The sequence below is a fragment of the Emiliania huxleyi genome (assembly GCF_000372725.1).
Source record: "Emiliania huxleyi CCMP1516 unplaced genomic scaffold EMIHUscaffold_65, whole genome shotgun sequence".
Lineage (NCBI taxonomy): Eukaryota > Haptophyta > Isochrysidales > Noelaerhabdaceae > Emiliania > Emiliania huxleyi.
In genome coordinates this window covers 647838-660616 of record NW_005197128.1, presented here as the reverse complement: position 1 = coordinate 660616, position 12779 = coordinate 647838, and the positions used below count along the sequence as shown (strand labels likewise).

The following is a 12779-nucleotide window of genomic DNA, read 5'->3' as shown; positions in this document are numbered from 1 at the left end:
ACGCCTCCGTCGCGCCGGGCGTGGTCTCCAGCGCGGACTGCTGCAGCAGCGCCTGTGCTCGGGCGGCGGCTCACGGGACGGGGAGGGGGCGGGTCTGGGCCGGGGGTGCGCTCGGGTGTGGCGGGAGCTGCGGCGGCGGTGTGGAGGGGTCGATGGGGCTGGCGCAGCGCGCCTCCATCGAGGCACGGTGACGCTGTCCCTCCTCCTTGAGGGAAGGCGGCCCCTACACACACGCGGACCCGCTTCCTCTCCCTCCCTCTCCAGTGCCGGAGGCTAAGGCACGAGAGGCGGGCGGCGCCGGCAGCGAGTCACTGGCAGACTGACCGATGCCGTTGGAGGCCTTCTCGCGAAGGGCCGCGACCTCGGCCTTGAGATTAGCAACCTGCGAGGCGCGAGGGGGAGGGGGGCGTGAGGCGCGGCGGCGCGGCCGCGAGGGGAGGTGTGGCGCGGGTAGCGAGAGCACAAGGGAGGAGGCGACGAGGAGGGGAGGGCTGAGGAGTGCCCCGTCCCCTCCACCCCCTCCTCCTCCTCCCTCCTCTCCACCCTTCCCTCCTCCCCCTCCCCTCTCTCTCTCTCTCTCTCTCTCTCTCTCTCTCTCTCTCTCTCTCTCTCTCTCTCTCTCTCTCTCTCTCTCTCTCTCTTTTGGCCTGGGTAGCCTCCCCCCTCCCCCCCCCCCCCCCGGCCCCCTTCGGGCGTAGCGGCGGTGGCGGGCTAGCGTGGCGTGGCGGAGGAGGTACGGAGGTGGAGACGAGGAGGTTGGGGAGGGAGGAGGGGAGGAGCGAGCAGCCCGCGTGCGGAGGTGGGGCAGGGGCCACTGCAGGGAGGAGGAGGAGCCGGAGAGGGCAGGGCCAAGTACGCCGCAAGAGGTGCGGGTGAGTGAGAGTGGCGGAGAGGTGCGGCCGCGCCTCTTGCTCGAGCCCGTTCACGTACTCCTTCTTCCGCAGCCGCGCGACGCGTGCTGACTCGGCCTTGCGCTGCATGCGCTGCGTCAGCTTCTGCTCCTTCGACAGGTTGGGATTCCCGCCGCGCAAATCCTCCTCCTCACCGTCGTCCTCGTCATCAGCCGCTGCTCGGGCTGCCCGGGACCCTCCGGTTGTTGCTGACGGCCCGACGTCCGGAGGCGGCAGCGGCGGCATCGCGGGCGGCAGGGGGATGCCCTTGAGAGGATTCACGCTGGGGCTCTCCCATCCGGGCTGCGCGACGGCGTTCTCTCCCGCCGCCCACAGAAAGCACGAGAGGAGATCGTCGTCAACAAAGTCCTACGGTATTACGGATTGCGTCAGAACCCCTCTCGCGCCGCGGGCGGTCGTGGTGGCAGCGTGGAGGACAACAGCGCCGCTGCCTGAACTTTGCTCAGGTCCTCTGCGGGCAGCATTGGAGGCAACACAGATACCCCAGCCACCAGGACTTCTCTCGGCCGCGCCGCGAGCTGCCTCGGCGATATTTTTTCCGAAAGAGAAAAAAATCTCCCACGAAGGAGGCCCAAATCGGGCCCGGGGGGTTCAGAGACTCATGTGCCCATCACAGTTCCGTCCGTTCATGAATTTCCCGCCGTTCCGTCCGTCCAGAGACTCATGTGCCCATCACAGTAGCCCGAGGACGGGCGGGGGCCGGGGGGGTGGGCGGGCCTTACCCGGGAAGACTCACCCCGAGACCTCACCCCAGGACGTCGCCGGCTGCGGTGATGCTTCAGGCAGGTGCATTGGTGCTGGCAGTCAGCCAGGGGCCGGGCGGGAGGCTGGAGCCCTTGGGAGGTCCCTGACAGCGATGTTCAAACCGGCTGGCCAGGCAGGTCGGGCAGCCCGGGGCTAGCGCCGGGGTGGGGGTGAGGGAGGGGGGGGGGACGGCCCGGCCCCGGTGAGTCCCGGGTGAGCCCGCCTCCGTCCTCAGAACGGGGGGGGGCACATCAGACGAACCGTCCTCTCCGTAGGCCCACCCCCCCCGGGGCGGGCGCTCACCTCGGCGCGTGTACAGGGCGATTGCGCCAACATGCGTGAGGACCCACACACGAGCCCATGGGACCAAAAGCACGAGCTTTACTTTGCTGGAACGCTGGTCGGCTCCATGGTGCTGCTGACGGCGGTGCTCTATGTATTTGCCCGCAGCTTTGGGCCCAGTGCAGAGGAGCGGCGGGCCACGCGCCGCGGCCGCAGCATCGCCTCTCAAGGGCTTCTGGACCCGCGCACCGCCCCCTCCGAGTCGGAGATCTGGAGCGACCTGGAGAAGGCAGAGACCCGGGGCGCGGTGCTGTGGCGCAGGGCAAGCAAACGCATCCTCACGCTGCAAGCTGCCATCCGCCTCTGGAAGGGGCATGCAGCGTGAATCTCCCGTAGTCCGCATCGCCTTCCAGCGCCGCCGACCGCCGACCGCCCCAGCCCCAGCGGTGCCCCTACGCATAGCCCACGCCTGTGTACGTCGCGCAGTCGCCCTCCCCGTTTCTACCCTGATTAGAATGCGGGGTGCGCGGGCCAGGTCGCGGAGCGATGCGAGCGTGCGCTTTCATATCCCCTTCTGTCGGCAACCGTGTCCTGAGTTTCCGCGCGCCCCGGCACCGCGCCCCAGCGCCCAGGCCGCAAGCCTGTTCATGATTACAATAGTATTCAAGTATTTTGTACACTCATAATACACGTGCATCGTGAGTATACTCAACTCTCACCAAAAAAGCGGGGATGAAGTACCACCGCAGTTGAGTATTAATACTCATGAGTACGTCTGGCGCATGCGTGAGTACTTGTACTCAAGTCCATGTGAATAGCTGAATACTACTCATGTGGAACACGTCCCAAAACGCGCTCCCTGCGGTCAGACTCGACCGACCGCAAAAACAAAACAACAATCTCTCTCTCTCTCCGACCGCTGTCTCTGCTCCAGCGCTTCGCGTATGCCACCAAAGAGGAAGGGAAGAGCCCAGCCTCGGCTAGATGTGCAAAAATACAAGCTGCTTCGGCAGCCGATGCGTCTTATCGGCACGCAGGTCAAGTTCCCCGGGTAGCAGATCTTCTCTCGCGCTGGCGCTGCTAGCAGACCCCAACCTCAACCCGGCCCACCTCGCTGTGCTGGTCAGGAATGGCTTCAACAAGAAGGCCTTCGAGCCGGCAGTGGCAGCGATCAAGGAGAAGTACTACGAGCTGTTCCGAGGCAAAGGGGGCGAGCACAAGGAGGGCTCCTCGGGCGCGGCCGGTGCGGCATCTTCATCGGCGGCCGCGGGGCGGCCGGCCGGGGCGGCTTCGTCGTCGGATGCCGCCGCCGTGGCATCGTGAATATCTAGCCGCCGTGCCCTGTGTGGCTCGGTTTGTGTGTTTTAATTTTGATCATTATTCTCTTCACAGCGCACGCGAAACGATAGCCCGAAGCGGTCATGAACAACGACAAATCCTCTATCGAGCCACGCCACTAGCACTACTGACTGCCTAATCCTCAATGCCCTCTTCAAACTCAGCAACCGCGGCCTTCACAGCCTCATCTTTCGCCTTTCGGTACTTCTTCACTGCGCCGTTCAGCTGCGCCTTGCCGCAGTTCTCGTACAGCTCCTCAAGCTCAACCCGCGCTTAGGGGACCCCTAGGCTTAAAAGGGTGGGCCCTGGGGCGCCTGCGGCTTAAACGGCTTAAAACCGGCCCGGGCCGGTTTTAAGAGCTGCTGGGCCGCCGATTCCTTAAACGGTCTTAAACGCTTAAACGGTGCGGGAGAGCTCCCGAGGTCGATGGTCCGGGAGGCTCCCGGAGGCTCCCGGTAGACGCCGGAGGCCGGGAAGCTGGCTACAGTCAGCTAGCACGCGTCCCCTATGCGAGTATGGCTCCTGTCAGTGCACCAGACTTACAGATGTGTCTTCAGAGGCGGGTTTGTGCCTAATAACGGCAGTATTGGAGAAAACGGCGCGGAAAACCCAGCGAGAGCCGAGACGCATGCCGGTGAGGCCGATTTTCTTAAACGGTCTTAAAAGAGGGACCCCCCGTGCCTGCAATCTCTGATAAATGGCAATTTAAGCCCCCAAACCTCCTCATTTCTGAAAAGCTCTTAAAAATTCGGCCCTCAGAACCCTAGGGGTCCCCTAAGACCCAGCGTGTATCGGCAAAGCCTGTGTCATGCTGGTCCTCTTTGAACGTGCCGCGCGTGAGGTAGCAAATGGTGCTGTCGGCAGCAGCCAGCCTGTTGCACCGCTTCTTTCCGATCAGTTGATCGGGGCCGGGTGCACCGGGACCCAGCTGTGAAGAGTCCGCAAGGGTCCGTGCCAAAATGGCCAAAATCAAGCCTCGTTTGGCCGACTCTGCAGTGGCCGCAGGCGGTGATGGCGGACGCCGACGAGCCTCACGCGCCGGGCCCCACCTCAGACAGTACCTCCGGTGGGCTGCATCCACTCACTGCGGGGCTGCTCGCTCGCCATGATAGTCAACGTGCACCGACGGCGACCGCCCTCTCGAAGCGCCGTGCTGACAGGCCAGCCGCCGAGCAGGAGCGAGCAGCCGTTCGAATCCACGGTGCAGCGCCGCGGATGGCGAACCTCGAGCCGGTGGAGAAGACCGCGGTCGTGTCGGACTCGACCGGCGCCGATGCGGCGCCAGCAATTCGGGCGCGGCCGACTCGCTCCAGTTCGGCGCAGCTCGCCTTGGAGCCCACCGCGCTCTTAAATCGCCTCGAGACCATGCTCCTCGGCAACCAACCCGTCCCCGCACCCTCCAACGAGGTCAGCATCGTCGGCGAGGTGACCAACGGCATCATCATCGCCGCGAAAGCTGCCGTAAACACGCTCTTTTCGTCGCAGCGGCGCGGCGCGCTGATGGCTCTCCAGATAAAGAACCTGAAGAAGGCTGCGCTGGCGTACCTTGTGTGGGACCTACGCGGCGAGCTGGCGGGCGCGCGACTCGAGCAGGCGGTCGTGTACGGCAAGCGGCTCGAGACGCACGCGAGCGGCGTGGACAAGGAGTTGGGCAAGTGCAAGCGGCGGCAGGCGGGCGCGGAGGCGCTTCTCGCTGTCGTTCCAGAAACGTTGCAGGACGTGCCCACGCCAGAGGAGCCCGCGGTCGAGGAGGAGCCGGCGGTCGAGGACCTGCCGGCCAACGACTCCCGTCCCGACGACGCGTCTTCGGACAGCGATCGGGAAAGCGTCTTCGAACGTCGGGTGACCCGTCGGATGATCGACGCCGGCCTGAACGAGGCGCAATTCGATGATATGCGGAACGTTTACGGGATTCAGCTCGCCCACGAGGACAAGTGCCACGAGTGTGCCAAGCTGCAGGCTCGGGCAGTGAAACTGTATGATATGCTCCTCCCGTACCTCGAGCGCGACTGGGTGCCACTGGAGGAGGCATTCCAGCGGCTCGACCTTATAGCTGCTCGGGAGCGCTCGGGTACCCTGGGTCGTGGGTATGATAGTGACACAACATATGTGTGATACACTACCAAAACAGGGCCGCGGGGGGGCGTTGGGGGCCGCTGGAGGGCCGCTAGACCCTTCCCGGGCCCCTCCGGGTGGGTCCGGGTGCACCCGGGGTCGCAAAAGCGCCTCAATCTTGTAGCAGAATGTCGGCACGACCGCGTCGTCCGCACCGCCACCTGCCAGCCGCGCCTGGCGCTGCGCCACAGGAGCGGCCGCACATTGCTCGGTACCCCCCCTGCACATCTAAAGCCATCCCTGCTGCTAGGGGGGGGGGGTCTGACCCCCCCAGCAGCAGAGCGCACGGACCCAGCTCTCCGGCTTTTTTGCGGCCGCCCCCCCTCCACCCTGGGTTAGTGTTTGAGCGTACGCTCGAGGCGGTTGTGTTCACCGCGCCTTCGAGCCCGGTTGGCAGTAGGAGGGCCCGCCGGTGAGATCACTGATTTTGGTGTCGACCATAAATTCTCGCCACTGGAACACAAGACATGCTACTTACAGCTGCTGTCTGTACAGAGATGCCAGCACCCCCCACAGGCAGAGAGCGCTCCTGCTGGGGGGGGTGTCCGGACCCCCCCAGCAGCCGACCCCCCCAGCAGCAGAGCGCTGCTGCTGGGGGGGGGGGGGTCGGCCATGGCTTTAGATGTGCAGGGGGGGTACCGAGCAGTGTGCGGCCGCTCCAGCCACTCTCTGGCCCTTGTAGCGGCAGCACATGGTGCGGTGCGCGTACTTGAGCAGACGGTGCGCGCCGCAGTTGGCGCAGGGACCCTGGCGCCTGGCAGTAGGGCGTGCGCGGCATGTGGACGCGCGCTCGGGTATTTCTCGGGTATACCTGGATATATACCTGGACTTTTGCGGGTATACCTGGGTTTTACCTGCAAGTTGCTCACGCACTTGTATTTGAATACCTTCTTCATATTCATGAGTACAGGCAGACTTGAGTATTCATATTCATGGATACCACACGTCATGACTACTCATACTCAACAATACAAGCTGCCAAAGGATGAGTTGAGTTACTCATTGTAATCATGAATAGGCTTGGCCCAGGCGCCCCCCCCGCCGCCCGCGCCCGCCGCAGCTCTATAACTGGTTGGGTAGTAGTCTAAGTTCTGAGCCTCGAGACTGAGCGGGTCTAAGTGTGCTTTTAAGCACACTGGGGTGCTAACGCGGTCTATTGCACCCGGCGGCACGGGGGCAGGCGCGGGCCTCCTACTGGTTGCGCTCTCCTAGATCTAGTTCTCCTGCTCCTGACAAGGGACAGCGACAGGTTCGCAGCACAGTGGACTCCCTATTCCACTGGCGATCTCTCTCGACTAGCGACCTTCCCGTCCGGCTTCTCGTGCGAGGGAGCCTAGGAATTCCGTGTTGGGATGTTAGTTAAGAGGGAGATGCGCGCGAGGTAATTAAATTAAAACGGACATCCAAGATCCCTAGGGCTGGGTCGAGGACAGACACGTCCCCACCTTTGCAGGATTTTGCAAAAGCGAGGGGGGAGGGCGCATCGCCGCGCGGAGAGAGCTGGGCACAGGGCACAGGGGATCTCTCTCGCATAGGATACACACTCGGCGGCACGAGGGCAGGGCTGGGCGTCCTATTTGTGCTCCCCCCCCGGACTCATCTGGGGGGCGAGCTGCGGGACTGGAATGTTCTCTTCCAAAAGAGAGGCGCTTGTATTTTAAGAATGCTTCCAAAATTCTTTTCGCGAGGATTGCCTTCGCGGCAAGCGAAAGAACACCTGTATATGCTCCCGCAGGTCCTCGCGTCTCCGACGAACTTCCAACTATACCAGCCGCGATGAGCTCGGCGGCCCTGCTGGCCGATGCGTGGGCGCGCAGCCGGAAGTGAGGGTCGGGGCGGCCATTTGGATGGCGCGCTGCCCGGCGGGTAGGGGTGTTGGGCCTTGGGCGGGGGAGCGCGTCGATTGGGCGGCAGCGCGCACCTACATGGCCTGGCCAGCGTCGCGCATGAGAGCGAAAGCGAGAGCTGGAGAGGCGCTTCAAGCAAAAATGGCCTCTTCAGGGGCGTCGTTTTGCGGGACTGTGCCGGTAAACACGTATTTTTCGCTAGGTTTCTGCAGGCGTAAATTCTACCAGGCGGCTCCGCTACAGGTGTTTGCAGTGCGCGACAGTCCGCGCCCTTGTCGTGCTTTTGTGGGACAGGTCGCAGCACAATGCTCCCGCGGGAGCACGTGTTGCTGCGCTGGGAGACGCTGCGCCGCCACAACATCCCGCTCGGAGAGCCGCTCTACGCCCGGCCGCTCGACGGCTCCGGGCAGCCACGGCGGGTCCTCGCTTGGGCGGGCCGCAAGCTGCAACCAGCGTCCCAGTCAACCACCGCGGGTGTGCACCGCTCCCACGGCGAGTCTGGCGTCGAGCTATGGGTCGGCCAGGCGACGACGCGAAGCGAGCCGCGTGCCTACCTGCACCAGCCTCGCGATGATGCCGCCGCCGCCAAGCCACGGGATGTGACGAGCGACGGGTTGGGCGAGGGCTCGGCCGTCGACGATGAGCTGATCGCGCTCGCCGAGCTCCCGCTGCACGCGCCGCACGTCTTTCGCGAGTGGGGCGTGCCCGCTCCCAGAGGCATCCTCGTGCACGGCCCCGCCGGCGCAGGGATCGGGGCGAGGCTGAGCCGTGCACTGGACGCGCACTACGTGCACGTGTCGGCAGGTGGGCTCGCGCCCCACGCCCTGTGGCACTCCCGCCCGCCGGAGCCACGCCGCGAATCGCGCCCGCGTAAGCCATCCGCACACCGCTGCTTCCCACCTCGCCTCCCGCCACTCGCCCTCCCCCGCTTCCCGCGCCGCAGGCGACCTGGCTGGCGGCGTCCGGCGCCGTGGAGAGGAGGCGCGAGCAGCCTCCCTTCACAGCTCACCCTGTGAGCAGGAGACCTCGCCTCGCGGCAGGGGGCTGGAGCGGAGGAGAGGCTCGCTCAGGCGTTTGCGGAGGCAAGCCCCGCCGCCGCTCCTCTTCCTTGCGGTGGAGAGAGCGGCTTCACGGCTCGTGCGGTAGATAGGCGCGCGAGCGCACGCCTTCGGTCCTCTTCATCGAGGATCCCGCGCCCTAGATGCGGCCGCATCTCGACTACATCTCCCCACATCTCCCCACATCCCGCGCCCTAGATGCGGCCGCATCTCGACTACATCTCCCCACATCTCCCCACATCCCGCGCCCTAGATGCGGCCGCATCTCGACTACATCTCCCCACATCTCCCCACATCTCGAGCCCTAGATGCGGACTCCACTCCCCAGAGCGGCCACTCGTCACGACACTCGCTTGCACTGCCCTCGGCTGCACTGCCCTCGGCTGCACTGCCCGTGCTCCTGACTTGGCCGCTGTGTTCGTAGCCCTCGCGTGTGCGTTGTCCTCGTAGCCCGTGCATCCACTGCACGATGGTCGCATCTCTCTCGCGTAAGCTCACGTCAATCTCCGCCAACCTCGGGCAATCGGGAGCTGGAGCTCCTCGGCGCGACAGCCGCAATCTACGCAACAGGACACGGAATCACACGTGCGCTAGGAGCTCGAGCTCATCGGCGGGGCGAGGGATGCCGCCGCCGCCGCCGCCGCCGCCGCCCGGCGGCTGCTCGCCTGCCTGCTGCTGCAGATGGAGGGCTTGCGCGAAGGGAGCATCGTCCTTGCTACCACCGCAGCGGCAGAAGCGATCGACCCGGCGCTGCGGCGGCCAGGAGCGACGCCGCTTTCCTCCCGCACCATCTCCGCCGCCAAGCCAGCCCCCGCCCTCGCCGCCGCCGCCCTGACCCGACCCATCGCCAACCCCGCCTCTGTCGCCTGCTACGCCGGAGCCGTCTCCCCCACGCGCTCGCCCGTAGACCGTAGACCGCCCCCCACGGCCCACCACAACAGGGCTGGGTACCGCCCTCAGGGTGGGTGCAGGCGGCTGCTCACGCCGTGGCGCTCGGACTCGCGCGCAGGCCGGTTCGACTGCGAGGTGGAGGCGGCGGTGCCGGACGAGGCGGAAAGGCGGCGGCTGCTCGACGCGCTCCTCGCCGCGGTGCCGCACTCCCTCACCGACTCGCAGCTCTCCAGGTAGCGAGGTCTAGCCGAGACCTGGCACCTGGCCCGAGGCGTGGCCCGAGATCGCGTCGACTGCCGCCTCCACCTGCGTGCCGCCTCCACCTGCCGAGATCGCGTCGACTGCCGCGCCGCCGAGGTCTAGCCCGAGGTCTAGCCCGAGGTCTAGCCCGAGGTCTAGCCCGAGGTCTAGCCCGAGACCAGCCGCGCCGCTTGTCAGGCTCGCCGGCAGCACGTCTGGCCTCGTGCGGGCGGACCTGCTCGCCCTCACCCGCCAGGCTAATGACAGTGAGCCACTGTCGAGAAGCAAGCAAACAGCCTCTCACCCCCTGCTCCCCCTCGCCCGCCAGGCGATCGCCCTCGCCATCTCGCGGCTGCGCAGCGGGGCCGCGTCGGCACACGGCGCGGGGCAGCAGGCGGCCGGGGCAGCGGCGGCCGGGGCAGCAGCGGCCGGGGCAGCCGACGGCGCGGGGCGGACAGGCGTGGCGACGGCGAGGCGGTCGGACGCCTCGTCGCCGCGTGCCGGGGTGGCAGCGGAGGTTGGGGCGGCCGGGGCGGCCGGGGCGGCCGAGTCCGCCCTCGTGGTGGAGCGTTGCGACTTCGAGGCGGCGCTGCCGCACGTGCGGCCTGGTCCGCTGCGGGGGCGCGAGATGAGCGTGCCGGCCGTGTCGTGGGGAGATGTCGGCGGGCAGGGGCGGCTCAAGCAAGCGCTGCAGGAGGCGGTGGTGTGGCCGCTCGAGCACGCGGCTCGCGTCGTTAGATTCCCAGATTCCCTAGATGCGTTAGATTCCCAGATTCCCTAGATGCGGGCCACGCGGTCACGTCTCCCAGCGCTTGAGAACACACGCACCCCCCTGCGTGGTTTTGCTGCCTCGACGCTGCCTCGACGCTCCAGTCGCCGGCGCGCCCCTGTCGTCACACCTTGTCGTTGCACCGCAGGGCCGGTTCGCGCAGCTCGGGATCCGGCCGCCTCGAGGCGTGCTGCTCTACGGTCCTCCCGGCTGCTCAAAGACGCTCGCGGCGCGCGCCCTCGCCGCAGACACGCGCACAAGCTTCCTCGCCGTCAAGGGCCCCGAGCTCCTCTCGAAGTGGGTTGGCGAGTCGGAGCAGCTGGTGGCGTCCCTCTTCCGCAAGGCGCGCGCGAGCGCACCCGCCATCGTCTTCTTCGACGAGATCGACGCGCTCGCGCCCGTCCGCTCCGGTGGGAGCCAGGTCTCGACGCGCGTCCTCTCGCAGGCAGGCTGCGGAGCGGGGGGAGCCGCCGCACACCTTCCGCATGAGCGAGACTGCAACACATGCGGGGCCCAGAGACCCAGCACACCTTCCCAGAGACGAGACAGCGTCCTCGAGTGCGAAGGGCCGTCGGGTGTGTACAGGCCGTTGGAGTCGGCTCCCTCCCCCCCTCCTCCCTCCCCCGCCCGCTCTTCGCCCGCCAGCGCCTGCCTCCCCTTCTGCCTCTGATCCTTGGCCGCCGGACGCAGCTGTTGCACGAGATGGACGGCGTGGAGGCGCTCACGCGGGTCGTTGTCATCGCGGCCACCAACCGGCCCGACCTGATCGACCCAGCGCTGCTGCGGCCGGGCCGCTTCGACCGCATGATCTACGTCGCGCTGCCGGACGAGAGCGATCGGAGGGAGATCCTCCGCGTGCATACGGCCCGAATGCCGCTCGCGGGGGGCGTGTCCCTCCACGCGCTCGCGGAGGCGACGCGCGGCTACTCGGGCGCCGAGCTGGCCGCGCTGTGTCGCGAGGCGGCGCAGCTCGCGCTGAGCGACAGCCTCGATGCGTGCGAGGTGACGGAGCGGCACATTCGGTCCGCGCTGGAGGCGGTGCCGCCGCGGACAGACGCCGCGAGCGTCGCGCAGCTCGAGCAGTGGGCGGAGGGCGGCTGAGAGGTGAGAGATGGAACGTCCTCAAGAGACGGCGTGTGTGCGGTGTGCGACCCCCACAGGCTGAGCACACAGGACCCCCACAACGCACAAAACACGACAAAAGCGAAAACGAGCGGCCCACAAGCCGCAGCGGGCAGCGGCCAGCGCGCACCGGCTGTCTGCTGTCAGCTGGGTCTTTAAGCGCGTGTACAGCTTGTTCGGTTTAAGTAGAGAACAAGAGATCGCACACACACACCCTGTGCGGGCTGAGCCGCGCGTTCGACGAGCGCGGAGACGGCGTGGGCACACGCCGCACGCCGGGGCCGCTCGTCGCCTGGGGGGCCTGGGCTACACAGATAGGCGCCTAGTAGCCGTACGTGCCAATCTTCTCGAGCATGCCCGAGACGAAGGGCAGCGAGGCGTCGCCCGCCGCGAAGGGCGCCATCACCTCGCCCGCATACGGCTTGATGCCAACCGTGTCGAGGCCGGGCACCTGCAGGCCCTTGGAGGCGGAGATCATGCCGAAGATGCCGATCATGGCGAGGCGGCCGTTGTTGACCTCCGCGAGGAGCGCCTTCTCCTTGCGCTCCGGCGTCATCTTGGACGTGAACCCGAAGGGGTCCCACAGGTTGAGCGGCACCGGGTGGGGGAACGCCATCTCGTCCGAGCGCGACAGCTTGGGGAAGTAGCCGGGCTTGCCGCCGCGCACGTAGTGCTCCTGGCCGTCCGCCTTGAGCACGACGCTCGTCTCGCTCCACATCTCGAGGAAGCCGATCACGCCAAGGATCTGCAGCTTGGCCGGCGTCGAGAGCGCATCCCACTGGTCCGCAGGGCCGCCCGCCGCGGCAATGTCAGCGAAGCTGACGACCGGCGTGCCCTGCCAGCCCTGGATGTTCCACGGGAAGTGGATGCCGTTGGACTCTGCGACCGGATGCGAAGCGGGCGTCAACGACGGCCGGGGCAGGCGGGGTGGGCGGGGCGGGGTGGGCAAGCGGTGGTGGGCGGGCGGGGCGCGCGTGCGGGAGCGGCACGCACGAACGCAGTAGCCGACGAAGGCGGCCATGGCGACGCGGCCGTGCTTGATCTCGGCGTGGCGGAACCAGCCGATCGTCTCGGGCGACGTCTCCGCGATGCCGAGCGGGTCCCAGAGGCCCACCGTCGGGTTCAGCTTCTTGGCCAGCGCCTCGAGGCCGGCCTTGTCCTTGATCTCGGACGAGGACCACGGCTTCGAGTCAAACGTGAACTCGTCCGCGAAGGACATCTTGGGCGCCGACGCGCGGCCCATGACGGCCGTGGGGGCGAGCGACAGCGGCGCGGAGGTGAGCGAGAGCATATTTCAGAGGGCGACGGTGGGAAGATGCAGCGAGCCAGAAATTAACGCCTCATTTCGCCAGAAATTCTTTTTGGCATATCACATTAAGAGCGGCGTCGCGCGCGATCGTCGTGCGCTGGCGGCGGCCTCCGACGACGCCGAGGGCGCGGGCGCGGATTCGGCGATCAGATC

The 12779-nt window shown here is 66.7% G+C and overlaps 5 protein-coding genes across 5 annotated transcripts in view; 3 read left to right on the top strand and 2 right to left on the bottom strand.

The window, feature by feature from the left end:
* The window catches only part of EMIHUDRAFT_452653 (hypothetical protein), a gene marked incomplete at its 5' end in the record, with an annotated part of 2861 nt that extends 1486 nt beyond the window's left edge, over positions 1-1375 (bottom strand). Inside the window, 2 exons of the mRNA XM_005763117.1 lie at positions 927-1259; positions 1349-1375. Of these exons, the coding sequence (XP_005763174.1) occupies positions 927-1259; positions 1349-1375 (360 nt within the window). The remainder of the gene's footprint in view (positions 1-926; positions 1260-1348) is intronic.
* A 1546-nt stretch (positions 1376-2921) lies between these two features.
* On the top strand, positions 2922-5390 carry EMIHUDRAFT_105157 (hypothetical protein; the record flags this gene model as incomplete). Its single annotated transcript, XM_005763116.1, has 2 exons — positions 2922-3180; positions 4483-5390. The coding sequence occupies 2 exons, from the start codon at positions 2922-2924 to the stop codon at positions 5388-5390; spliced, it is 1167 nt and encodes a 388-aa protein (XP_005763173.1).
* Positions 5391-7542: 2152 nt separating this feature from the next.
* EMIHUDRAFT_215564 (hypothetical protein) lies at positions 7543-9423 on the top strand (the record flags this gene model as incomplete). The annotated part of the gene is made up of 3 exons (XM_005763115.1): positions 7543-8041; positions 8258-8379; positions 9256-9423. 3 exons carry the CDS (start codon positions 7543-7545, stop codon positions 9421-9423), a joined length of 789 nt encoding a protein of 262 aa, XP_005763172.1.
* EMIHUDRAFT_437847 (hypothetical protein) lies at positions 9337-11508 on the top strand. Its single transcript, XM_005763114.1, has 4 exons — positions 9337-9682; positions 9755-10150; positions 10344-10640; positions 10886-11508. The coding sequence occupies exons 2-4, from the start codon at positions 10055-10057 to the stop codon at positions 11294-11296; spliced, it is 804 nt and encodes a 267-aa protein (XP_005763171.1). The 5' UTR covers positions 9337-9682; positions 9755-10054; the 3' UTR covers positions 11297-11508.
* A 131-nt stretch (positions 11509-11639) lies between these two features.
* Positions 11640-12536, bottom strand: Lhcf21_2 (light harvesting protein; the record flags this gene model as incomplete). Its single annotated transcript, XM_005763113.1, has 2 exons — positions 11640-12196; positions 12311-12536. 2 exons carry the CDS (start codon positions 12534-12536, stop codon positions 11640-11642), a joined length of 783 nt encoding a protein of 260 aa, XP_005763170.1.
* Positions 12537-12779: the final 243 nt, after the last annotated feature.

What these genes read in the sequence shown, in the direction of transcription:
- EMIHUDRAFT_437847 (XM_005763114.1), top strand. Translation starts at nt 10,055, where the DNA reads ATGAGCGTGCCGGCCGTGTCGTGGGGAGATGTCGGCGGGCAGGGGCGG. An exon ending in TGTGGCCGCTCGAGCACGCG is followed by an intron (nt 10,151 to 10,343) that starts GCTCGCGTCGTT and finishes GTTGCACCGCAG; the next exon opens with GGCCGGTTCGCGCAGCTCGG. An exon ending in CGACGCGCGTCCTCTCGCAG is followed by an intron (nt 10,641 to 10,885) that starts GCAGGCTGCGGA and finishes CGCCGGACGCAG; the next exon opens with CTGTTGCACGAGATGGACGG.